Source organism: Heterocephalus glaber, unplaced genomic scaffold, assembly GCF_053883595.1.
Source record: "Heterocephalus glaber isolate CG9 unplaced genomic scaffold, H.glaber_assembly_v1.0 deba00001472, whole genome shotgun sequence".
In the NCBI taxonomy this organism is placed as follows: Eukaryota; Metazoa; Chordata; class Mammalia; order Rodentia; family Bathyergidae; genus Heterocephalus; species Heterocephalus glaber.
In genome coordinates this window covers 43994786-44022168 of record NW_028258315.1, presented here as the reverse complement: position 1 = coordinate 44022168, position 27383 = coordinate 43994786, and the positions used below count along the sequence as shown (strand labels likewise).

At 39.9% G+C, this 27383-nt stretch overlaps 2 protein-coding genes across 5 annotated transcripts in view; one reads left to right on the top strand and one right to left on the bottom strand.

Annotated features, from left to right (window-relative positions):
- The window catches only part of LOC101726427 (ankyrin repeat domain-containing protein 16), a 65132-nt gene that overhangs the window by 28190 nt on the left and 9559 nt on the right, over nucleotides 1–27383 (bottom strand). The window contains exons 6-7 of one of the 3 annotated variants that reach the window (XM_087181312.1): nucleotides 26137–26215; nucleotides 20223–22634 (exon numbers count right to left, since the gene is read on the bottom strand). In XM_087181312.1, the coding sequence (XP_087037438.1) occupies nucleotides 22504–22634; nucleotides 26137–26215 (210 nt within the window). In that variant the 3' untranslated portion in view covers nucleotides 20223–22503. Of the gene's footprint in view, nucleotides 1–20222; nucleotides 22635–26136; nucleotides 26216–27383 lie in introns of those variants that run through there. The other 2 variants (XM_087181313.1, XM_087181314.1) reach the window with 2 other exon arrangements.
- LOC147826339 (uncharacterized) lies at nucleotides 1748–26940 on the top strand. 2 transcript variants are annotated; one of them, XM_087181319.1, is made up of 3 exons: nucleotides 1748–2052; nucleotides 5026–5213; nucleotides 22241–25551. In XM_087181319.1, exons 1-3 carry the CDS (start codon nucleotides 2010–2012, stop codon nucleotides 22406–22408), a joined length of 399 nt encoding a protein of 132 aa, XP_087037445.1. In that variant the 5' UTR covers nucleotides 1748–2009; the 3' UTR covers nucleotides 22409–25551. The 2 variants fall into 2 exon arrangements, with proteins under 2 accessions (XP_087037445.1, XP_087037446.1); XM_087181320.1 differs by lacking the exon at nucleotides 1748–2052 and adding an exon at nucleotides 2090–2609 and having other exon boundaries at nucleotides 22241–26940.

Genomic DNA, 27383 nt, shown 5'->3' with positions numbered 1-27383 from the left:
GCATGTATAACCGCCTGGATTAAAGCCCCAGCTCCACAAAAACAAAACAAACAAAAACACAAAAATGACAAAAATCCTCCAATACCCCTTCAACATTAAAAAAGCTTTTCTGCAACAAAATACTGAAATGAAGCAACAGAATAAAACACTACAATATAAGCAAATGAAAAATAAATACTCGCTTTTTAATATATTTAGCAAGCACTTGGATAAAACACACACTCACACCATATGGTGTATACTCAGATCTAGACAATATATTTTTTAAGGAAGGAATACTGGAGAAAATACAAGCATACAAACATATGGCACTGGCATGGGGGAAAACATAACATCCTATGGAAAATATATCAGTACAAAAATCTATTACATCTAGTAAAAAAAATGCAGAAAACTTGTAAGAAAAATGCCACGAGCCAAATTTTGAAAGACAATACAGAAAGGGAATAGTAAAGTCACATTGCTAACAAGCTTGAAAGGTCACTCTTGGGCCTGGGGCTCCGAAAGGAGCTTGGGCTTTCAACAGTACAGTTTAATGCCTCCTAAATCCAGTGCCTGTTTTCTCAGAATTGGGATGCTGAGATAGACCTTGCCTGGAGTGAGGGATGAAACTGACAGCTCTTTCTAGTCCTTGCCTTTACCCTCATCAGATGACCCTGATATTTTTATTTTCTAAGCCAAACTTCTTCACTCAGGTTCAGTATAGTTCCGAGTGAGTGAATCTTGTGAGGCGCCTGCAGCCAAGTTTGGCAAGGTTAAACTTTTTGAAGTTTGGAAACTGTTTTGTTGTTGATTTGGAAACTGTCAGGTAAAAGGACCGAAGACCAAGACCAGACCAGGCCACAACAAGCCTTTATTAGGGGAATAGATCTGCCGGGCTGCCTCTGAACAAAGGAGCGACAAAAGCAATATGGCTGGGTCAGGGAGAGTCTTTTATAGAGACTGGGGTGGGGTTTGTAGGTGCTGAGGTGGGGTTGAGTGAGGCAGTGACTAGGGAACGGAGGAGCCGGTGATGTCACTAGGTGGTAGGAGGTGAGCGAGTATCAGGTTACTTTCTAGGTGGGAACAGGGGCATACTGGGAAGAAGGGTTTATTCTTTGGTGGGAGCAACCATCTTGGCATGATGTCACACAGGGGAGGGGGCAAGGCACCATAGGAAGAGGGCAGCTACTATACATAATAGCTGCTGAGGTGGTGGGAGACCTATCAGAAACATTTAGAAACGTTTCTTCATTTTTGCCAGGCCCTGTCTCGGCTTCTATCTGCTAAGTCTCTTAGGAGGACATTGGATTAAAAACTGTACTTAAGGAAAAGCTGTTTTTCTGTAATGGATTTGAACGTCTTGAAATTTATGACATCTCAAAAGACAAAGAGACAAGCATTAGAAACACCAGCTCTGGTGGGAAGCACTTCTTGCGCGTTCAGCGTTCAAGGATTCAGGTTTCTCCAGAGCACCATCAGTGCAAAGCAGCAGTTTTGGCAACTGGCCCTGCTTTGTACATGGACACGTTTTATTCACCAAACATGATTTTCACAGGACACACAGACATATTTTTCCCAGGAACACAGAGATCAATGCTTTGCAAATGGGCACGTTTTGCACAAGCACATGTTTTGCATAGGGACACACAGACACATTTTGCACACGGACACGTTCTTGCACAGGACACATTTCTGCACAGGGGAACATATTTACTCAAGGACGCATATTACGGACAGACATAGGCTTTGCACCTACAAGCATACACACTCTGTCGTGCGCGGCAATGGCGGCGGCGGCGGCGGCGGCAGCCAAGTGGGGATTCGAGGTGGGCTTTAGGCGGCCCCAGCTAAGGAGGCACCGCACCAGGGCCGCAGGAACTACAACTCCCGGCAAGCAGCCACCTCCGGCGGACACTGGCTCCTGACAGGCTGGTCCTGTCCCCCCCCCCCCCCCCCCCCCCCCCGCACAGGTCCCAGCGCCCTGAGTCGCCGGGTGGCCAGGCGGCGGTGCCCGGCCGAGGGGCCGCATGGAGCCGCGGGCCGCGGACAGATGCTTCCTGGGTGACGTGGGTAGGTGCGGGGCGCAGCCGGAACAGGGCAGGGAATGGGTAGCAGGGACCACAGGAGTTGCTTTTGGGGACGGTAGAAACGCATCTGATGGCTTTCGTCCCGGAGATGGGGGCCGCGCCCTGCTTCGAGCAGGTCGTCTGGGGCGTTTAGGTGGCGGGGCGCGGGTGGAGTAGCGGCCTGTAATTTCGAACATCTCAGACTCACTCTCTTGTCCGGCCAGCACCTGGCACCTGACGCGCGCATTGCAGGGCCGCTCAGCCGTGTGACACACTCGGTGTGGGGATTCAGAACGGCAGCCCAGCAGAGTGCAGCGCGTTGGGGAAGATGCAGGCACGAGACGGGTGGTTGCCCAGTTGAGGGGCAGAGCTTGGACAGAGACCACAGGGACCCATTGGCTGGGCAGCGCCCGCACGAGCCCACTGAGGGAGCGGAACCGTCTCCCGGGCTCCTGCGATGCCCGAGGCGGTGTCTTGAGCATCCTTCGTACACACTAGCCGACAGTGTCCGCTCCAGAATGAGGACACCCACGGGACACCGTGGCACACGCGGTGAGAAAGGTGATCTCAGTTTTACACAAAGCCTTCTCTACCTTTTAGGTAGCCCAACAGAAAAATGGATTCTAAAGCAAAAGGACATTCTTTGGGGAAAGAAACACGGTTCTGCCTGGGAAGTAATAATATGGCAAATGAAATAAATGGTGATAGCGCTTTGAAGCTTGGAAAGAAAGAAAAAAACCTTGAAGTGTTTTTACACTGGTAACACTAACACAAACAAAAGGAAAGCATCTTAAGTGGTAAATTTAGCCAAGAGGAAACTAGTCATAGCCAGGCAGAGATATTTTAATTGATCTTACAAAATAACCTCCTTCAAAATGATCAAAGGCATGAAGAAGCGTCTGTTCACTTGGCTTTCCACTTCGGGCTGGCACAAGACTTTGACCCTGACAGTGTGATCTCTATTCAATGGCCTTGGTTGAATATTCAAGGAACAGCTAATCACTGAAGCCTATTTAAACACACATTTTATTTTGTTCAGGTTAAGGGGTCAAAACAGTATGGTATCACTTCTGAATATGTTTTCGGCATAGCTTGTTAGAGAATGTGTCTATACAGGAAAGCACTTCTAATTAATGCATGAGCAATTTCTGGGGTATTCTCATGGGTATTTTTGAACTTGTCATTTTTTATTTAATATATTTTTCCAAAAATATGTTCTGCTGACATTTCATTTTCAATCCTAGCAAATAAGCTGAATGTGTTGAATGCAAAAATAATACTGTTATCCCAGCAAAAGTGGAGCTTGCAGTAGGTGCTTTAACCTGTTTTGACATTCTGACCTCAATTTTTATTTATTTTTTGATACTGGAGATTGAACCTAGAGCCTTCTCACTGAGCTACATCCCTAGCAAATTTTTTTTAGACAGGGTCTTGTTAAGTCACTAAGTCTCTCAGGTTGGACCCAAACTTGTGATCCTCCTGTCTCAGCCTTGTGGAGTCCTGGGATGACCTCATATTTTGTATCTGTAGTGTACTGTAACCAAAATGTGTAGATTTTCCATTTTTTAACATAAGACCTCACAGAAGTAATGATTTGCAGAGTCTTACAATGTGGCTTTTTCAATTTAAGGAGTCACATGTCTGCTTTTTAGCTCCCCAAATTTTCCTGAACTCACCCCACAACTGTTGTCTTCCAGTGTACTTATTTTTTGTTTGTTTATATGGATTTATTCTTCCTTTCCCTCTTACTCTAATTTTTTTTTAGACCAATGACTTTTTCTTATTGGAAATTTGTACCTTCACATAATCTCGCGAAGATTATTCTTATTTTCTCTTACTCTAAATTTAATAAGATGTTTGGGGAGGGAAACAGAGAAGATCCATGGTGCTTAACTGGAAATGTGCCCAAGCTTCGACATTCTTTACTTATGTACAGAAAAAACCCCTGAGAATCCAATAGGGCCAGAGCATTTTCTAAGGGACAGAGCGATACTGAGAAGTTATCCTAAAATAGGAATTCAAAGAAGACTTTTGACAAATAAATCAGAAAAGCCTATGGAGAGTTGAAAAAGATATCAAAGGTAGTAATAGTTACAGACAGAGCACTTTTTAAAGGTGAAACATTGAACATAATTTTCTGATTATTTCCATAAAGTGGCCCTGTGAAACATTACCTCTGATTGTAGGAAAATTGAGGCATAGATGGTTTAAAATGAAAACCTTCCCTTATGTACCTACAGGAAGACTAGCAAGAAGGGGATGAGAGCTCAGGCCTTTGTAAGGCAAAGCTCAGCGGTGCTGTACTTTGTCTTGGGACTTGGAAACCAGGGAAGGGCATTTCTCTACCCTTTGGTCATAAGCATCTTGGGATGGGTAAAGGCAAGGGAAGGAGTCAAGATTATTGGGTGACTAAAGAGGAGAGGGGAGGAAAGACTGGAGGTTAAGGGATCCAATTCTGTATATTTTCAACAAGACTTGCCATGGAAGATGTCTGTTGTTCATTAAGCAGCCACTTTCGTTCCTTTCTCTTGGTTGCCTTGCACTTCTTAAGCAATACACTTTCACTTTTCTTTGTCTTTCACTTTTCCTTTTTCTTTTTGTGGCTCATGATGTTTTGACTGTTTTGTCCCTCTAAGAAGTCTGTCTATGGGGCTACTGTTCATTACTTCTGGGAGGGTCACCCTTCTTGAATTGATGCAGTATGGAGAATCGGGTGTAGAGTTGCAGGAGGCACTGATGAATTACACGTGAGTTCACAGAGGTGAGCTAGGCCCACATCACATACACTCTTTAATGCCCTGCCAAGCATTTTGGACTCCACTCTCCAAGCAGTGGAGATCACTTGAGTATTTTAATAGGAGTACTGGGATTGTGTATTTTGTGTTGGGTGTTCTCAAGCGTCCTTGGAGTCTTATGTGTGCTCATTTGTCCTAGGTAGAAGTGTCGAGGTCTTAGCACAACTCTGTTTCTTCTGCAGGTTTCTGGGTGGAGCGCACTCCCGTGCACGAGGCTGCCCAGCGAGGTGAGAGCTTGCAGCTGCAGCAGCTGATCGAGAGTGGAGCCTGTGTTAACCAGGTCACCGTGGACTCCATCACACCATTGCATGCAGCTAGTCTGCAGGGCCAGGCACAGTGTGTACAACTGCTTCTGGCAGCTGGAGCCCAGGTAAGAGGCCCTGTAGGACAGAGCCCTCCCAGCCTGGGTGTCACTGCAAGAAAGGATGAGGCTGACTGGGGAGACCTCTAGAGGGAGGAAAAGGAATGACTTGGGCTTCACTTTCTGTGATGTGCAAATACATGGACAGACTGAACACACTGAGGGAGACTAGAGAAAAGGTAGGAGGAGGATTGCAGCAGGATGGAATGTGCTGGAAGCTGAAGGAGGAGGGAAGGGCGGCCACATATGCTCTGCACATTGAAGGCCAGAAAATATTCATAGATTGGGCAGGGTTTTTTGTTTTGTTTTTGAGACAGGTTCTTGCTATGCAGTCCAGGCTGGCCTTAAACTTAATATGTAGCCCAGGCTAGCCTCAAACTCACAGCAATCCTTCTGGCTCAGCCTCCTGAATGCTGGAATTACAGGCGTGCATCTCCATGTCCTGCATGTTCTGCATATTGGGTGTTTTTAAAAAGCAAAATGGCTCTAAGCTACAGCGACTGGCCCTGTGAGACAAGACAAGCAGCTTGAAGCTCCCGTGGCCGTCCTGGGCCACGCCCACGGCACAGTGAGGTTCGCTTAGCCACGAGGGCACCTCCAATGCTCAGTCCTGTTCCATGCGCCCCACCCCACCCCGCCCCCGTGCGCCACCTACCTTCTGGCTTTTCTGCTACCTGGTCCCACATTATAGAGGCACAGGAGATTATAAAGATCCTTGTCCTGAGCACCACAAGATAGAGCATAAGTTAGTAACAGAGAGAGGGCTTCTCAGGCTCCTCGAAAAACTGAAGCTCAGCAGAAAAGTAAAGAGAACCTCTACAATAAAGGCACATCAGACCACTGTACTTGGTCTGCTCCTGGCTTGCTGAGACTCATTGACTTGTATATGGACAGGGATTCCTATGCTGCCTACTGTGACAGCAGAGACATACCTTTAAGGAGGCCCATAATTTCTATTGCTATTTGCAAAAAAGAAAAAAATTTTTTTTATTTTTAATTCTTAATTTTTACTTTTTTTCTACTCTTCAAAGTTTTACTTTTCTTTCATCTTTTCTTTCTCTCTCTCTCATTCTCTCATTGTCCCGCATTGCTCCTCATCTCCCCATTTGTTCCTTTCTGCACTGAATTCGGATTTCTCCCTTATTGTTCTTTTCTTCTCTTTCTCCTTCTCTTTATTATCATTAGGTTTAAAGGAAAGTAAATTTGGTATCTAGCCACCCTGTTGCTGTTAGGTGATTCTATTCACATCTTTGTTCTTTCATTCTGCCATTTTCTCTTGCCTTTAAAACTTCTTAGAATTTGTGTGATCTTTCTGTGTCTTCTGGCCTCACTGGTAATCTTACCTGGTCTTTCTACCTGTCCCTCCCTCCCCAACTCCTTTTAACTCCCCACCCCAAAGGGGAAAGATGCTATATTGAAGAGTTTATTCATTATAAACTTATGTTGGGTTGGTCCTCGGTTTTAATTGAACTCACATAGTTTAAAGTGATAGATTAATAACTACCACAAATTGTCATTTTCTAAGCTGTGCTTGATGTTATGGTATTGCTGACTATGTCATTTGGGCTAACATGTTGTGATTGATCAAATTAGTTTTCCTTCCTGGTATAAGAAAAATATAATAGCTTCAGAGTCATTATATGAGTCTCAAAACCCAAACACAAGCTATATCTGGAAGACACCTCTGAAAAGCAATCATTCCACAAGGGTTGTAAACACAAGCAACAAAGGTACCTACATTAAGCAATCTTGAAATATCAACCCAGGAATTAAACCAAGGACAGTACCAAAAATAAAAATGAGAAGACACTTAAGCAAGGCACAAACGCAGGCTTCCATGCCACAAAAAGGAACTTCTGGGGGAAATGAGGTGGAAAAGTCTGATAAGCAACCAATTGGACACCATGAACTGACATGCATGAGGCTCTAGAAAATTTCAAAACAGAAATCATCTCTGGGATAAATACAGACATGGTGAGCAGAGTGAAAGACATGATCAGAAGCTCTAGAGCAGAAACAGATCAGAAAATAGATGAGATCAGAAACATGCTGGAAGCCATGAATACCCAACATAAGAAATGGAAAACATGATCGCCCAACATAAGAAAGAAATGGAATCCATGAAAGATTCAAACAGATATTCAGGAGATTAAAAACTCCACTGAAAACATGCAGAGCAGACTAAGAGAATCTGAAGACAGAATATCAGATATAGAAGACAGGATTGCGGTTAAGGACCATGTAAACAGAGATTTCTTAAAGATAGTAAGGGACCATGAGAAATCAATCCAACAGCTGCTAGATGATGCAAAGAAGAATAACATAAGACTCATAGGAGTCCATGAAAAAACAGGAGAAAGTACAACGGACATTAAAAAACTGTTCACAGACTAGTGGATAACTTCTCAGACAGAGGTAGAGAATTGGACATACAGATTAAGTGAGGCATATAGAACCCATCCAGCCATGACCAATAAAATCTACACCTAGACATATAATAGTCAAGATCCCAGAAACCCAACAGAAGAACAAAATTCTACAGGCAGTTAGAGAAAAGAAACAAATCACCTACAAAGGAAAGCCCATCAGAATCATGGCAGATTTCTCAACACAAACCCTCAAATCAAGGAGAACCTGAAGTATTTCAAGCCCTAAAAGAAAATAACTTCCAACCTAGACTGTTGTATCCGGCAAAATTATCTTGCAAAATCGATGGGGAAATTAGATACTATTACAACAAAGAACACCTGAGAAATTTCGTGAACACCAAACCAGCACTCCAAACAATTTTAAGCAATATCCTAGAAAAAGACAATGAAGGTCACAGCTCCATGAGGCCCAGCAGAGAGAAGGCACCACACAAGGTAAGACACTAAAGTGAAAGGGGGGGAAATAAGAAATAAAAGAGCCAACAAGAGTAAAACATCATGACAAGGATGAGTCAATATCTGTCAATTATAACTATCAATGGTAATGGCCTCAATTCACCAATCAAAAGAAACAGACTGACAGAGTGGATTAAGAAGCAAAACCCAGCAATATGCTGTATACAAGAAACACAGCTAACTCAAAAGGAAATCCATAGACTGAAAGTAAAAGGATAGGAAACAGTTCTCCATGCCACAGGAACCCAGAAAAGAGCAGGCTTAGCAATCTTATTTGCAGACAAAGTAGATTGCAAACCAAAACTAAGAGAGACAAAGATGGTCACTACATACTTGTGAAGGGAACAATCCAAGAGGAAGAGATGACAATCCTAAATACATATGCACCAAATACGAATGCCCCCAACTATACAAAACAAATGGACACGAAAAACCAAATAAGCAAAGACGCGGAGTCACCCCGCTGCAGACAGGCAAATCTGCCCATGCCCTACCGAGGTCCTCAGTCACAGAAAACACACCGAATCAGCCCGCTGCAGACAGGCAGGTCTGTGCACGCCCTACTGAGGTCCTGAGTCCCACGGAAGATGCCAAATCACCCCGCTGCAGACAGGCAGGTCTGCCCATGCCTTGCCGGGGTCCTGGGTCACCCGGAACACGCCGAGTCAGCCCACTGCACAAGGGGAGGTCTGTGCGCCCTGGAAAGGGTCCTGGGTCACACGGAGGATGCCGAGTCATCCCACTGCAGATAGGCAGCCACCTGGTTCCACACTACAAAGACGCGGAGGACATCAGACCACCAGACCAAGGTACTGAGTCCCACTGTTCCCGGCCCAGAGGTAGGGGCTTCTGAGCCATTGTCCCACTGCTCCTGGTCCAGAGGACGGGGCTTCCTGGTCACCATCCCTCCCACTGCTCCCAGCCCAGAGGAAAGGGCTTTTGGGCCACCTTCTGTCCGACTGCTCCTGGCCCAGAGGAAGGGGCTTCCAGGCCACCCTCCCTCCCACTGCTCCCGGCCCAGAGGGAGGGGCTTCTGAGCCACCATCCCACTGCTCCTGGTCCAGAGGAAGGGGTTTCCCGGCCACCATCCCTCCTGCTGCTCCCAGCCCACAGGAAAGGGTTTTTGGGTCACCATCCCTACTGCTGCTCTAGGCCCCTGGCCCACCTCACCCAGCTCAGAGGAGGTAATCTGTGCAGGCGCTAACAGCCCCCTGGCCCAGTCGAAATGAGAAAACACGTAAATAAGTCTCAAAACCAGACTTCCAGATCACCTACAGCAACCCCAAAGGGAAATGAGATGGGACACTCTGATATTCAACCACCTGGACCCACTGAACTGCCAACAAAAGGGGATCTGGAAAAAATGAAATAATTTCTCAGATAACAGGAGAAATTGTGCCCCTAGTGCAAGACATGATTAATAAATCTAGAGAGGAGCTCAGGAACATGATGGAATCCCAACATAGGAAACAAATGGAATCCATAAAACAGATGCAAATAGATTTCCAGGACATGAAAAACTCCATTGAAAGTCTACACAGCAGAATGAGCCAATGTGAGGACAGAATTTCAGATATAGAAGATAAGATTGCAATTAGTGACCAGGAAAAGAAAAATTGTTTCAAAATTATAAAGGAACATGAGAAATCAATGCAGCTGCTGCTAGATGATGCAAAAAAGAATAACATAAGACTGATGGGGCTCAATGAAGAAACAGGAGAGAGTGGAGATGACATAAAAAATGTCTTCACAGAAATAATGGCAGAAAACTTCCCAAGCAGGGGAACAGAGCTTGACATACAGATAAGTGAGGCATATAGGACTCCAAATAGCCTTGATCAAAAAAAATCTACACATAGGCATATAATTGTTAAGATTCCAGAAACACAACAGAACAAAGTTCTCCAAGCAATCAGAGAAAAGAAACAAATCACATACAAAGGAAAGCCCATCAGAATCACAGCAGACTTCTCAACACAAATCATCAAGGCAAGAAGAGCTTGGAGTGACATATTCCAAGCCCTAAAAGAAAACAGCCTCCAACCCAGATTGCTGTGCCCTGCAAAACTATCTTTCAAAATGGATGGGGAAATAAGATACTTTCATGACAAAGAGCACCTTAAGAACTTCGTGAGTACCAAACCAGCACTCCAAAGAATTTTACACAATATCCTAGGAACAGACATTGAGGATCACAACCCCAGGAAGCAAAGCAGAATGAACCCATCTGGCATGACAAGAAATTAAATGGAAAGGGGGAGAACCCAACAAAAAGAAAAAGTCATGGCAATGACAAGTCAATACGTTTCAGTTATAACCATCAACGTTAATGGTCTCAATTCACCAATCAAAAGAAATAGACTGGCAGAATGGGTCAAGAAGCAAAATCCAACAATATGCTGCATACAAGAAACACACTTAATTCAAAAGGAAACTCATAGACAGAAAGTTAAAGGGTGGAAAACAATACTCCATGGGACAGAAACCCCCAAAAAAGCAGGAGTAGCTATCCTCCTGGCAGATCAAGTAGATCTCAAACCAACACTGATTAAGAGAGACGAAGAAGGACACTACATCCTTGTAAAGGGAAGAATCCAAGAGGAAGAGATGACCATCATAAATATCTATGCACCAAACACTAGTGCACCCAACTATATAAAACAAATACTAACGGACATGAAATGTCATGTATGCACTAATACAATTGTAGTGGGGGACCTCAACACCCCACTGTCACAAATAGATAGATCAACTAGACTAAAAATAAGTAATGAAATAATAGAACTCAATTGAACTCTTGAACAAATGAGCTTAACAGATGTTTACAGAGTCTTCCACCCCACAAAATCAGAATACACATTCTTCTCAGCTGCACATGGGTCATTCTTCAAAACAGACCACATACTCACACACAGAACATGTTTAAGGAAGTGCAAAGGAACTGAAGTTATTCCCTGTACATTATCAGACCATAGTGCGATGAAATTGGAGATCCATAGCAAAAGAAACTCAAATAATTTCATAAACACGTGGAAATTGAACAACACACTTCTGAATAACCAATGGGTCACAGAGGAAATTAAAGAAGAAATCAGACAGTTCCTTCAATTAAGTGACAATGACAATACAACATATCAGAATCTATGGGACACAATGAAAGCTGTCTTATGAGGGAAATTCATAGCAGTGAATACGCACATTAGGAAAACAGAATGAACCCAATTAAACAACCTGATGGTGAACCTCAAGCTTCTAGAAAAAGAAGAGCAGGACAACCCCAAAGCTCATACAAGGGAGGAAATTATAAAGATGAGAGGAGAAATCAATGTAATGGAGACTAAGAGAACGATACTAAAAATCAATGATGCCAAGAGTTGGTTCTTCGAAAGAATCAACAAAATTGACAAACCTTTAGCCAACCTTGTCAGAAAAAGGAAAGAAAAGGCCCAAATCCATGCAATTAGGAATGAAAAGGGTGAAATGACAACAGATCCAGCAGAAATCCAGAGGATCATCAATACCTACTTCCAGAACCTATATGCCAATAAGATGGACAACACAGAAGAAATGGACAGATCCCTAGATACATATGAATTACCAAAGTTGAATGAAGAAGACCTAAAAATTCTGAACCACCCAATATCAACCAATGAAATTGAAAATGTAATTAAAAACTTATCAACTAAGAAAAGCCCAGGCCCTGATGGCTTCACTGCTGAATTCTACAAGACATTTAGAGAGGAACTATTCCCACCACTGTTTAAACTCTTCAATGAAATTGAAAGGGAAACAATACTCCCAAATTCATTCCTGGAAGCAAGCATCACCTTGATCCCCAAAGCAGAGAAAGACCCAACCGAAAAGGAGAACTATAGGCCAATCTCACTAATGAACATAGATGCAAAAATCCTTAATAAGATACTGGCAAACAGAATGCAGAAGGTCATCAAGAAGATCACACACCCTGATCAAGTGGGATTCATCCCAGGGATGCAGGGATGGTTCAATATACACAAAGCAATCAATGTAATACACTATATCAATAGAGCCAAGGACAAAAACCATATGATTATCTCCATAGACGCAGAAAAAGCATTTGACAAAATCCAACATGCATTTATGATAAAAACCCTCCAAAAAATTGGAATAGATGGTCTCTACCTCAAACTGATAGAAGCAGTCTATGAAAATCCAACAGCCAATATCATACTAAATGGCCAAAACCTGAAATCCTTCACACTAAAATCAGGAACAAGACAAGGATGTCCACTATCACCACTCTTGTTCAATATAGTTCTGGAAACATTAGCCATGGCAATTAGACAAGAGAAAGAAAAAAAAGGAATAAAGATAGGTAATGAAGAAGTCAAATTGTCATTCTTTGCAGATGACATGATACTCTATATAGAAGACCCCAAGAACTCCACCAAAAGTCTTCTAGACTTAATAACCAAATTCAGTCAAGTAGCTGGTTACAAGGTCAACACACAAAAATCAATAGCTTTCCTCTACACGAACAACAGACTCACTGAGAGAGAAATAGGGCAAATAATTCCTTTCACAATAGCATATCAAAAACTGAAATACCTAGGAATCATCCTAACGAAAGAAATCAAAGACCTCTTCTCCGAAAACTATGGCACTTTGAAAAGAGAGATTGAAGAGGATATCAGAAAATGGACAGACATCCCCTGCTCCTGGGTAGGAAGGATTAATATAGTGAAAATGGCCATACTTCCAAAACTGCTATACAGATTTAATGCAATTCCAATTGAGATACCAGCAGCATACTTCATAGGCCTTGAGAAAACAATCCAAAAATTCATTTGGAACAAGAAGAGACCCAGAATAGCAAAAGCAATTCTAGGTAAGAGACATGGCAGGGGGTATCACAATCCCCAACCTGCAACTCTACTACAAAGCTACTGTGATAAAAACAGCATGGTACTGGCAAAGAATGAGACCTAAGCACCAGTGGAATAGATTAGAAGATGCAGAAACAACGCCAGACACACTCAGCCATCTCATCTTCGACAAAGGAGCCAAACACCCTCACTGGAGGAAAGATAGCCTCTTTAATAAATGGTGCTGGAAAAATTGGGCTTCAACTTGCCAAAGATTAAAACTAGACCTGTATCTCTCACCATGCACTAAACTAAAATCAAAATGGATTAAAGATCTAAATATTAAAATAGAAACTCTGAACCAGTTGGAACAGAGGTTAGGTAGAACCCTTGAAGACATTGGTGTAGGAAAAGATTTTATGAACAAAACCTCAGTTGCCCGTGAACTAGCACAAACAATCAACAAATGGGATCTCTTCTTATTAAAAAGCTTCTGCACAGCAAGAGAAACCACCAGCAGTGTGAAGAGACAACCCACAATGTGGGAAAAAATCTTCACCTGCTCTTCCTCAGACAAAGGTCTACTATCTCGAATCTATAAAGAACTTAAAAAGATCAGACCTCCCAAATTTAAAGACCCAATCCAAAAATGGGCATCTGAAATGAACAGACATTTCTCAGATAAAGAAGTAGAAATAGCAAATAAATACATGAAAAAATGTTCAACATCACTGGTCATTTGAGAGATGCAAACGAAAACAACACTGAGATTCCACTTCACTCCAGAAAGAATGGCTGCTATCATGAAATCAACCAATAACAAATGCTGGTGGGGCTGTGGGGAAAGTGGAACCCTGCTCCACTGCTGGTGGGAGTATAGACTGGTGCAACCACTGTGGAAATCAGTATAGAGATACGTCAAAGAACTAGGACTGGAAGTCCCATTTGACCCTGCTATTCCACTGCTGGGGATCTTCCCCAAAGAATTAAAAGAATCATACCACAGTGATATATGTGCACCGACGTTCATAGCAGTGCAGTTTGTAATAGCTAAAACTTGTAAAGAGCCGAAATGCCCATCAACTGGAGACTGGATAAAGAAAATGTGTTTTTTTTATAAAATGGAGTACTACTCAGCCATAAAAAATGAGAAATTAGAGACATTTATAGCTATGCGGATGCACATTGAGGCGATACTCTTAAGTGAAATAAATAGGACACACGTGTAAATACCGAATAGTTTCTCTGGTATGAGAAAATGAAAGTGTAAATAAGGACTAAATGTATAATAGGTAATGTGAAATAGGAAGAAAAGGGGCAAAGAGGAAGGAAGTGGGAGGGCTAGGGGAAAGGATAGAAGGGAATGGGATTAATACGAGAAAATGGAAAAATAGGAACAAAATCTTTGTAATTAGGGAGGACTGGAGGGGTTGAAGGGAGGGCTGGGCAAGAGTGAAAAATAAGAACCAAGAGAGACTATGTAAAGGTGCAAATTTCCAATGATGAATGTCATTATATTGTATACCTAAAATGTACCAATGATTAGAATGAATAATCGATAATGTAAAATAGGAAGAAAAGGTCCAAAGGGGTAGGGGCAATGGGAGGGCCAGGGGAAAGGAAAGAAGGGAAAGGAAAAATGATGAGAAATGGAAAAAATGGAAATAAAGTCTTTGTCAATGGGAAAGTGTGGAGGGCGTGAAGGGAGGGCTAGGAATGGGGAAAAAATAAGAACCAAGATGCATTATGTAAAGGTACAATTCCCAATGAGAAATGTAATTGTGTTGTAGACCTACAATGTACCAATAGAAGAATTTAATACAAAAAAAAAAGAAAAATCAAATAAGCACTAATACAATTGTAGTGGGGGACCTCAATACCCCTCTATCACAAATAAGAGAGATCAACTAGAAAAAAAATTAACAATGAAATTCTAGAACTAAACGAAGGTACTGAACAAATGGACTTAATAGATGTTTACAGAGTGTTCCACCCCACAAAATCAGAATACACATTCTTTTCAGCTGCACACTGGTCATTCTCCAAAATAGATCACATACTAGCTCATAGGACATATCTAAGTAAATGTAAAAGAATCAAAGTTATCCCCTGTATATTATCAGACCATAGTGCAATGCAATTGGAGATCAATAACATAAGAAACCGCAAAGCTCCCACAAACACATGGAAATTGAACAACAGCCTCCGGAACAACCAATGGGTGAGAGAGGAAGTTAAAGAAGAAATTAGACAGTTTCTACAAGTAAATGATAATGCCAGTACGACATACAGGAACCTGTGGGACACAATGAAAGCAGTTCTACGTGGGAAACTCATAGCGGTGAATGCCCATATTAGGACAACAGAGAGAACTCAATTAAATAACCTAATGCAGCACCTCAAGCTCCTAGAAAAAGAAGAGCATAACAAACCCAAAGCTCATACAAGAAAGGAAATTATAAAGATCCAAGCAGAAATCAATGCAATGGAGACTAAGAGAATGATTAAAAAAAAATCAATGAATCAAAGAGTTGGTTTTTTGAAAGAATAAATAAAATCGATAAAACTTTAGCCAACCTTTTCAAAAAAAGGAAAAGGCTCAAATCCTTGCATTTAAGAATGAAAAAGGGGAAGCCACAACAAATCCAGCAGAAATCCAGAGAATCATCAATACCTACTTTGAGAACCTGTACTCTAATAAAATGGAAAACACGGAAGAAATGGACAGATTCCTAGATAGATACGAATTGCCAAAATTAAATGAAGGAGATATAGAAATTCTAAACACCCCAATAACAATGAGTGAAATTGAAGATGTAATAAAAAACTTACCAACAAAGAAAAGCCCAGGTCCTGATGGCTTCACTGCTGAATTCTACAAGACATTTAAAGAAGAACTATCACCATTACTCTTTAAACTCATCAAGGAAATTGAAAGAGAAGCAAGGCTTCCAAATTCATTCCTGGAAGCAACTGTGACTTTGATTCCAAAACCAGGGAAAGACCTAACCCAAAAAGAGAACTATAGACCAATCTCCCTAATGAACATAGATGCAAAAATCCTCAACAAGATACTGGCAAACAGAATACAGACAGTCATCAAGAAGATCATACACCCTGACCAAGTCGGATTTATCCCAGGGATGTAAGGATGGTTCAACATCTGTAAATCAATAAATGTAATACACTGTATTAACAGAGTCAAGGACAAAAACCACATGATCATCTCAATAGATGCAGAAAAAGCATTTGACAAAAGCCAACACCCATTCATGATAAAAACGCTATAGAAAATTGGAATAGGAGGTCTTTATCTCAACTTGATTAAGGCTATCTATGAAGAACCAACAGCCAACATCATAGTAAATGGTCAAAAACTGAAAACTTTCACGCTAAAATCAGGAACAAGACAAGGATGCCCACTATCACCACTCCTGTTCAATATTGTTCTGGAAACATTAGCCATAGCAATTAGACAAGAGAAATAAAAGGAATAAAGATAGGAAAGGAAGAAGTTAAACTGTCATTATTTGTTGATGATATGATACTTTACATAGAAGACCCAAAAAACTCAGTCAAAAGTCTTCTAGACCTAATTGAAAGATTCAGTAGAGTAGCTGGATACAAGGTCAATACTCAAAAAACAATAGCCTTCTTATATGCAAATAGCAGACCCATTGAGAGAGAAATTCGGGAAATAATTCCTTTTACAATAGCATCTAAAAAATGAAATATCTAGGAATCAACCAAACAAAGGAAGCAAAAGACCTCTACACTAAAAACTATAGCACTGTGAAGAAGGAGATTAAAGAGGATATAAGAAAATGGAAAGATATCCCTTGTTTCTGAGTAGGAAGAACCAATACAGTGAAAATGGCCATACTTCCAAAACTACTATATAGATTCAATGCAATGCCAATTGAAATTCCAACAATATACTTCACAGAACTAGAGAAAACAATCCAAAAATTCATTTGGAAACAGAGGAAACCTAGAATAGCAAAAGCAATTCTAGGCAACAGAGACGTGGCTGGGGGCATCACAATCCCCAACTTCAAACTATACTACAATGCTACTGTGATAAAAACAGCATGGTAGTGGCAAAGAAACAGACCCGAAGATCAGTGGAATAGATTAGAAGATGCAAAAACAACTCCAGACATACTCAGTCATCTCATCTTTGCCAAAGGAGCCAACCATCCTCATTAGAGGAAAGATAGCTTATTTAATAAATGGTGTTGGAAAAACTGGATTTCAACCTGTCAGAGATTAAAACTAGACCCATACCTATCACCACACACTAAACTAAGATCGAAGTGGATTAAAGATCTAAATATTAAGTCAGAAACACTAAACTTGCTGGAAGATAAGTTAGGTAGAACTCTTGATGACAGTGGCATAGGGAAAGACTTTATGAACAAATCTTCAGTAGCACGGGAGCTACCACACTTGATCTTAGCCAAAAGGCCGAGAAGCGATGATGGGAGCTAGCACAAAGAATCAACAACTGGGATCTCATCGTATAAAAAAGCTTCTGCACAGCAAGAGAACTACCAACAGAGCTAAGAGACAACCTACAATGTGGGAAGAAATATTTAGCAGCTGTAGCTCAGACAAAGGTCTACTATCAAGAATATATAAAGAACTGAAAAAGATCAGACCTTCCAAATTCAAAGACCCAATTCAAAAATGGGCATCTGAAATGGACAGACATTTCTCAGACAAAGAAGGAAAAACAGCAAATAAATATATGAAAAAATGTTCAACATCACTGGTCATTTGAGAGATGCAGATGAAAGCAACACTGAGATTCCACCTCACCCCACAAAGAATGGCTGCTATCAAGAAATCAAATAACAAATGCTGGTGGGGGTGTGGGGAGAAAGGAACCCTTTTCCATTGTTGGTGGGAATGTAGATTGGTGCAACCACTGTGTAAATCAGTATGGAGATACCTCAAAGAAGTAGGACTACAGGTCCCATTTGACCTAGCTATTCCTCTACTGGGAATCTTCCCCAAAGAATTAAAAGGATCATACCACAGCGATATATGTGCACTATGTTCATAGCAGCACAGTTTGTAATAGCTAAAGCTTGGAAACAGCCCAAGTGCCCATCAACTGGAAACTGGATAAAGAAGATGTGGTTTTTTTTTTATAAAATGGAGTACTGCTCAGCCATAAAGAATGAGAAACTAGAGACATTTATAGCTAAATGGATGCATATTGAGGCCATAGTCTTCAATGAAATAAATAGGACACACATGTAAATACCAAATAGTTTCTCTAGTGTGAGAAATTGAAAGTGTACATAAGGATGAAAATGATTAAAATGAATAATTGATGATTTGAAATAAGAAAAGGTCCAAGGGTTTGAGGATGGTGGAAGGGAAAGGGGAAAGGGAAGGGAAAGAAAAAAATTATGAGGAAAAAAAAATGGAATCAAACTCTGTGTAAATGGGAAGGGTGCACAGGTAATGGGAGAAAAAAATAGAAACTAAGATACAACATATTCTGGTACAAACACCCAATGATAAATGTAAATGTATTTTATACCTAAAATGTACCAATAAATAAATATATTAAAACAAGAAAAAAAAATAAAATAAAATAAAAAGCAAAATGCTGGTGGAGGTGGTGCTCATTCTGCAGTGGCAGGTTCATGACAGGTCAGCTACATCCTAGATACAGGCTCTCTGGGAGGGTGACAAGGTTTGAGGTGCACAGCTGCTTCCTGGACTCAAGAGAGCAGCAGGATGACTAATGGGGTGCTGGCAAACTGACTCTCTGAAAGTAAAAAAAAATGAAGAAAAGAACAAATCCAAAATTCTGCCATTGGTTTCAACTTTCACAATTCCTGGCTGTTTAGCAGATGGCTCTGGGGAGCTGGCAGAACCTACCCTCCCAAACTCTGGGTAGCTTATAAGGAATGCAGGGCTCTGGTCTCAGAGTTCACAGGATGGGAAAGAAGAGAAGACAGAGTACTATTTACTCTTTCCAAAAGCTTGGAATGGAACAAGTTTCAGAGTGTACTACCTACAAGCTGAATTTAGACCAACTGTCTTCCTTCTCTTCTGTCTCTTTTTTTTTTGTCTTTTTTCTTTTTTGAAATGCTGCCTTTATTACATGCAGAGTTTTACAAATCCTTAGGTTTGTTTTTTTTCTTTTTCCTGTATTTTTACCACTGGTGTATCTTTGCAATATATAATCATATTCATCTTGGGGAATTGGTACATATACAGATCACATCTAGATCATTTTTACTCCTCCCCTCACTCTCCCATCTCCTCCCTTCCCAGAGCCCCTTCACATCTTCACAAAGTCTACATCCCTGTTTCCTACAATCATTTATTTTGTTCTTCAAATTATTTATATTGTTTCTTATGTAAGGGAAACCATTCGATATTTATCCGTTTGTATCTGATTTATCTCTTAGTATTATGGTTCCAAGATCCATCCACTTTCGCACAAATAACTCAAATTTTTTTATGATTGAATAATACTGCACTGTGTATATATGCCACATTTTCTTTATCCATGCATCTGTTAATGGATATATAGGCTTCTATACTTTAGGTATTGTGAATTGTATTGCTATAAACATGGGTATGCATATAGCACTGTAATGTGATTGCTTTCACTCTTTCAGGAAGATACCTAGAAGAGGTATAACTAGGTTAAATGGACTTTCTATCTTTAGTTTTTTGTAGAATCTCCATACTGATTTCCCAAGTGGTTTTACTGGTTTACATTTTCACCAACAATACACTGTAGAAGGATTTCTTTCTCCCACAACCTCAACAGCATTTGTTGTTTTTTGAGTTCTTGATGACAGCCAACCTTACTGCGGCAAGATCAGACCTGTTTTTTTAATTTGCATTTCTTTAATTGCCAACGATGCTGAACATTTTTCATGTACTTATTGGCCATTTTGTACTTTTTGAGAAGTGTTTATACATTTTATAGTTTTAAAAAAAATTTCATTTTATTGGTATATTTTAGGTATACAGTATAATAGCATTCATCATTGGAAATCTGTACCTTTACATAATCCATCTTGGTTCTTATTTTTCCCCCATTCCCCTGCCCTCCCTTCAACCCCTCCATCCCTCCCTATTTACAAAGACTTTGTTTCCATTTTCCCATATTAATTTCATTCCCTTCTTTCATTTTCCCTACCCCTCCTACTTCCCCTTCCCCTTTGCCCCTTTTCTTCCTATTTCACATTATGTATTATACCTTTTAGTCCTTATTTACACTTTGTTTTTCACACTAGAGAAACTATTCGGTGTTTACACGTTTTAAGACTATCACCTGAATATGCATCCATTTAGCTACAAATGTCTCTAATTTCTCATTTTTTATGGCTGAAGAGTATTCCATTTTATTAAAAAACCACATTTTCTTCAGTCTCCAGGTGATGGGCAATTGGGCTGCTTCCAAGTTTTAGCTATTACAAATTGTGCTGCTATGATCATGGGTGCTGTGGCATATTTGTTTATGGTAAATGCTAAGGAGAAAAACTAGAGAAAGAAGATATCAAATGCTGAAGAAAGAAATGAAATTTTAGGTAGTGAAACTTCACTAAGAAAGTAATTTTTAGGTAATGACCTAAAGTGAGTAACTGTAATTAGTTGGTGACAGAATATTAGTTATTATTATCACTGATGTTTTCATTAATTATAAAAATATATTGTTATTATGTTACTACTGTTCTGTTTGCTACAATTAATGTTATTATAATCACTACTATCTCTGGCTGCTGAGTAGTTTGAGGAGTAGCCTCTAGTAGTTAAGGTTTATGTCAGAAAAACATATGAAATCTATTATGGGGAAACAAAATTGTAACATGACGTTAGCAATTACTGGTTTGCTAGGGCAAAAGCTAAGTGTCACGTGGCAATTGATTGTGCATGCAGAAGCTGCAAATAAGAAGCTGCTTCACGTATGTGCTGAGGGAAAGGAAGGCCAGTGAATGTCCACACAACAAGACAGAAGAGGCACTGATGCGAAAGTTTCTCTTAAGCAGCAGGGCATCATAATGGCATCTTGAATCAGCACAACAGATGCAGAGAACCTGGGATTTAAAGGTCACAAAACAAGATTGTTTCTACTAGCAAATTTATTTGTGGTTAAGGACAGGAATCTGCCAAAACCATTTGGGAATAAGTAAGAGGAACTGGAAATTCTTGCTATTTACCTAGGCAAGCACAATGCTGAAAAAAAGGGTGGGTGTGCAATGAAAAGTAGCTGGATTTTACTGAACAAGAGGATTCAATCTTGCTTATGACTGACGTGTACCATTTTACAAAAGACCAATCTGGAGTAATAATTATACTTTCCAATACAGAAATTGATTCAGAAGAGAAAAAGGGGGGAAAAAACCCCCCAGTAAAAGAATCCCAATGCCTGAGCATTCATATTACCCTTAATCTGTTTAAAAGACTACAGTACTGGGCTGGGGATTTCACTCAATGGCACTGCTCCTGCCTTGCAGGTGCAAGGTCCTGAGTTCAATCTCTGGTACCAAAAAACAAAAAAACCAAAAAAACCCCACTACAGTATTTTTGAGTTGCCAGGCATAATGGTGAATATCTATAACCTCACTATTCAGGAGGGTGAGGCAGGAAGATCACTGTGAGTACAAGGCCAGCCTGAATTACAGAGTGAGACCCCATCTCAAAAAAAAATGATAATGTGAGTGTTTCATTCCTCAATAATCAGGTTTTGCTAGGTAAATGGGAGGGGAGAGGAAACATTAACCTGTGGGATATAAGAACAAAACCTTGTTCTTCAACTCAGGATAATGGAAAAGCTTTGGAAACATCTTAGTTGCATTTTCTAAGTGTATTTATTACCAAAATGGGGCCAATATAAAACTTGTCTATTAAAATAACAACAAAAAACTCCAATGATTAAAACTTTATAGCTTAATTAGCAGTGCTTAGAATGTAGAAAAGTTTCCATTAATTCCTTGTAAATTTCTGTGGAAACAGATAATAAGCATTTCCTTCCTGGCTATGAAACCAAAAGTGGACCATTGTAATGGACAAGTAAAAGGAAGGAAGGAAGGAAGGAAGGAAAGAAGGAAGGAAGGAAGGAAGAAATTAAACAGACCAATTATATTTTACAGCTCAAGTTAATAGCAACTTATGGTATATTTTTAATACTCTCATCATTTTACTGTACAATATTATAACCCAGGTTCATATACTTATAAAAGGATATATACTATATTCATGCATGTTATATGTTTCTCTAAGGATTTCAGAGACTAACTTCATAAACATTATCTAATTCTACTTTTAGGGTGGAAAAAGTGAAATATGGACCATGGAAAGATTATGCCTGTGGTATGGATTTCACATCACGCCAGCCATGAAGCTAGGAACCCAGCCCACTGGTCATCTGGGACATCGAGGAGTGTGCAGGAGGGAAGGCAGGAGGAGATGGAAATGCTGTATACAGAATAATTAAACTGAATTTGTTTGTGATGTAAGAAGCAGGATACGAATTATCACACAGTTTATTGTGTCCTTACATTCTTATGTCACAGGGCTATGGTCGAAGCCCTAAAGGGCATCTGCTTTCTTTGTTAGCTGCTGAGCCAGGGTGCCTGTTATGTCTTCAGAATCCTTCAGGCCAGACTGCAGGAGAAACTCAGCACAAGCCAAGTGCTGCCCTGCACAGGCCAGATGCAGGGCTGAGGGGAGATAAAAATGACACAGACATAGAACATGAGCCCTAGAGCAATGTGGACCTTGTGAGTCTACTGTACCCAACAAAAATACTGGTTCATTCAATTACACAGATTTTATACTTTCATGATTCATCCCTATGACTTATCCTATGCTGGATCACAATATATTTATTAACCTGACTGGATTGAAAATATTTTTAAAGATAATCAGTTCGAGGGGATTTAAGCAACTTTTCTAAAGCAATGGAGCAAACATGTGGAAGAGAAGATGGTTTTTCCTCATGCTCACTCCTGTCTGCCATTCAAACATGGTTTTAATGGTACAGAAAACTTTCTTTCAACATCTTGTTGAATTCTCATTGTAAGTAAAAATCATAAATAAAGATGTGGCTAAAAGCACATCTGCTGACCAATCTTTCCATCTAAGGTATAGAAATTACTGTATGCTGAGTGCAAGAGTATCTCTGGTTCTGTGGCCTGGACTTGAGGAGCAAGCCTGCATGCGTCCAAGCCTGGGCTAGTAGTTCCCTTCTAATGCTGATATGAGGACACATTGTCTGCAAGTCTTTGAAGCATGAGGATCCCAATAAACCCTAAATGATGGCCTTTGGCTCCCAGAATAATTAGAGGGTTTATTCTAAAGTCAAAGTCTACAAAAACCACATGATTATCTCAATAGATGCAGAAAAAGCATTTGACAATAGTTCAACATGCATTCATGATAAAAACCCTACAGAAAATTTGAATAGAAGGTTTTTATCTCAATCTGATAAAAGCCACCTATGACAAAGCAACAGCCAGCATCATACTAAATGGTCAAAAACTGAAAGCTTTCACTCTAAAATCAGGGACAAGACAAGGATGTCCACTATCACCACTCCTGTTCAATACAGTTCTGGAAACATTAGTCAGAGAAATTAGACAAGAGAAGAAGATGAAAGTAATAAGGATAGCAAAGGAAGAACTTAAATTATCATCATTTGCTGATGACATGATACTTTATATAGGAGACCCTGAAAACTACCAAAAGACTGATTTAATAACCAAATTCAGTAGCATAGCTGGATACAAAGTCAACACTCAAAAATCAGTATCATTCTTAGACACAAATAACAAACTCACTAAGAAAAATTAGTGAACCCACACCTTTCACAATATTGTCCAAAAAAGTGAAACACTTAGGAGTCAATTTAACACAGTAAAAGATTTTTACATTGAAAACTTCAGTACTCTGAAAAAGGAGATCAAAGAGGATATCGGGAAGTGGAAAGATATCCCTTGTTCTCGAGTAGGAAGACCCAATATAGTAAACATGACCATACTCTCAAAATAGTTATACAGATTTAATGCAATCCTGGTCAAAATACCAATAGCATACCTCACAGAGTTAAGAGAAAACAATCCTAATATTCATTTGGAACCAGAGGAGACCTAAAAGAGCAAAAGCAATTCTGGGCAACAAAGGCAAGTTAGGGGGCACCACAATACCCGACTTGAAATGGTACTACAAAGCTACAGTTATAAAAACAACATAACATTGGCAAAACCAAAAAAAACAGATCTGAGGATCAATGGAACAGATTAGAAGATGCAGAAAGAACTCGGAACACACTCAGCCATCTTATCTTTGACAAAGGGGCCAAACATTTTTCACTGGAAAAAAAAGCCTCTTTAATAAATGGTGCTGGAAAAACTGGCTTTTCCACATGCCAAACACTAAACCTAGACTCATCTCTCATCATGCACTAAACTAAAATTGAAATAGATAAAAGATCTAAATATTAAAACAAAAACACCAAATCAGCTAGAAGGTAGACATAGGTATAGGCAAAGACTTTATGAACAAAACCCTGATCTCAGGAAATATTACAAAGAAGCAACAACTATAGTCACATCAGTTAAAAAGCTTCTGCACAGCAAAAGAAACCACCAAGAGAGTGAAGAGACAACCCACATAATGGGAAAAAATTTTTTACCAGTTACTCCTCAAAGGACTAACATCTAAAATATATGAAGAACTCAAAAAAATCAGACCCCTCCAGATTTAAAGACCCAATCCAAAAATGGGCATCTGAAGTGAACAGACATTCCTCAAATGAAGAAGAAAAAATGGCAAATAAATATATGAAAAAATGTTCAACATCACTGGTCATTCAAGAAGTGCAAATTAAAACCCTGAGATTCCACCTCACTCCAAAAAGAATGGCTATCATCAAGAAATCAAGCAATAACAAATGCTGGTGAGGCTTTGGGGAAAAAGGAACCCTACTCCATTGCTGATGGGAGTGTAAACTGGTACAACCACTGTAGAGGTCAGTATGAGGATTCCTCAAAAAAACTGGAACCAGAGGTTTTCATTTCATTCAGCTATTCCCCCTCTAAGCATATCCATTTTTATAGCTACAGAATTTGTAATACCTAAATCTTGAAAACAGCCCACATGCCCATCAACAGATGAATGGATAAAGAAAATGAGATATTTATATACAATGGAGTAGTACTCTGCCATAAAGGATAAACTTGAAATTAGGAAAATGGATGCATTTCGAGACCGTAATCTTAAGTGAAATAAATCAGACACACAAGTTTAAATATTGCATTGTTTCTCTTGTGTGAGCAACCCAAAGGGTAAATGAGGAGCATAATGGAGGATAGATATTGGGAAGTGGGAAGAAAATGTTCAAATGGGAAGGGGAACAAAGGAGGGGAGGGGGGAAGGAAGGAAGGGAAAAAGAAAAAAAAAAGAAGAGAAGCAAAAAAAATGGAAACAAAGCTTGTGTAAATGGGAGGGAAAGGATTGAAAGGAGAATGGGAAAAAAAGAATTGAGATGTGTTATGTACAGGTACAAATTCTCTATGATGAATGCGATTAATTTGTATCACAAATACGCACTAATAAAAAGAATAAAGTTAAAAAAAATCCAAGTCTAATGAATTAGCTCTGAGCAGGGTTGAGAGTGTAGCTCAGTGGTAGAGCATATATCCAGCATGCACAAGGCCCTTGGTTTGATCCCAAGCATAGAAAATAGAAATATAAACCGGCCCCCTCCAAAACTCCAAATATCAAAACAAAACAAAACCCTAAAAACAAACCAAAAAAAAAAACCTCTCTAAGAATATATTTCCGAGCCCTAAATCTATACAATATCTTGAGTATCTTCATGGATTAGACCAAAATTGCCACATACATTGTATATTGCTGTGGTTTAAAAATAACAGCAATAACTAGGGTGGTAAGTAACAAGCTGTAGCCATCATCATTTTCATGACAGTAAGAATAGTTCTATAGTTTTGCAGACAGAGGAAAACTTACTTTAAGCAAAAGATGCTGCACTACTGGAAAAATAATATTAAAATTATGTTTATGTTTTGTTTTGTTTGTGGTGGTGAGGATTATACCCCATTGCCTTGTACATGTTAGGCAGGCACTATACCACTGAGCTATACCCTAGCCCTAAACAAATGTTTTCAATATAAAAGAACATATATTATTTACAGTCAATACCTGATCGATTTCTTTCATCTTTAGCACTGATGTCAGCACCCAAGGATAAGAGAGCTTGAACCGTACCTGTGTGCCCTTCCTGAGTGTTGAAATAAATTCATTATCACTGTGATGAGGACAAAAGCAAGTCTTTAAATGCAAACTCTAGTACATACTACTTTTTCTAAACCAGTCAACTCCTAAAACTGAATTTTCTTATCTTAAAGAAAGCTTAATTATATCATTCTCAATTCTGGTATAATTCATTAAATAAATATTTTTTTTCTTTTACATAAAGGGTCTTTATTGATGTTTGTAGTGCTTAAATGCATAGAAAAACACTTGTATTACTTCAGGTGTACTAAATAAACACGTTCTTAAGGCTATGAATGGGTCTGTTTGTGGCTGTATCCACGTGTGGTAAGTGGGAGTAAAGAGGGGAAGTTATCTCTATGGCTGCCTTCTGGCTAAAGCTAAAGTTGCTGATAAATATTTTTCTATAGCTTCCAAAAGGAGATCTCACATATATTTTCTAAGTCTATGCAATTCTGACCATTTTGAGGAATCTGCTGATAGGGTAGTAGTAGAAGTATCCCTCAGAACTTTGTATCTCAGAATAGCTAGACACACTGTTTTGGATATCTCTTTATATCTTATACCTACCAAGGTATCTGCTACATTATAGACATTATTAAGTATTTGTTTTTGCATGGCATTTTATCAAAAAATCCTTCTAGTGGGCCGGGGATTTAGCTCAGTGGCACTGTGCCTGCCTTGAAAGCTCAAGGTTTTCCTCCTTTTTTTTTTTTTTTTTTGGTGCCGGGGATCAAACTTGGGACCATGTGCTTGCGGGGCAGGTGGTGGAACCACTGAGCTAAATCGCTGGCCCAAAAGCTCAAGGTTTTGAGTTCAATCCCGGGTACCAGAAAAAAAAATTCCTCTAAAGGCATACTTCTCTTTTTTATCTCTCTCTGTGTTTGTGTGTGTGTGTGTATTTGTTTGGTTGTACTAAGAATTGAACCTAGGTCCTTCATACTGAGATACATCCCCAGTGCTTTTTAATTTTATTATTTATTTATTTGGTACTGGGGATTGAACTCGGGACCCTGCACTTTCAAGGCAGGTGGCGGAACCACTGAGCTAAATCCCTGGGCCCCAATTTCATTTTTATTTTGATATAGTGTCTTGCTGTCACTAAATTGCCCAGGCCAGGATCAAACTGGCAGTTCTCTGAATTTATAAGCCTCCTGCCTCAGCCTTCCAGAGTG

What these genes read in the sequence shown, in the direction of transcription:
- LOC147826339 (XM_087181320.1), top strand. Translation starts at nt 2,567, where the DNA reads ATGAGGACACCCACGGGACACCGTGGCACACGCGGTGAGAAAG. An exon ending in TGGCACACGCGGTGAGAAAG is followed by an intron (nt 2,610 to 5,025) that starts GTGATCTCAGTT and finishes TTTCTTCTGCAG; the next exon opens with GTTTCTGGGTGGAGCGCACT. An exon ending in TTCTGGCAGCTGGAGCCCAG is followed by an intron (nt 5,214 to 22,240) that starts GTAAGAGGCCCT and finishes TTCTACTTTTAG; the next exon opens with GGTGGAAAAAGTGAAATATG.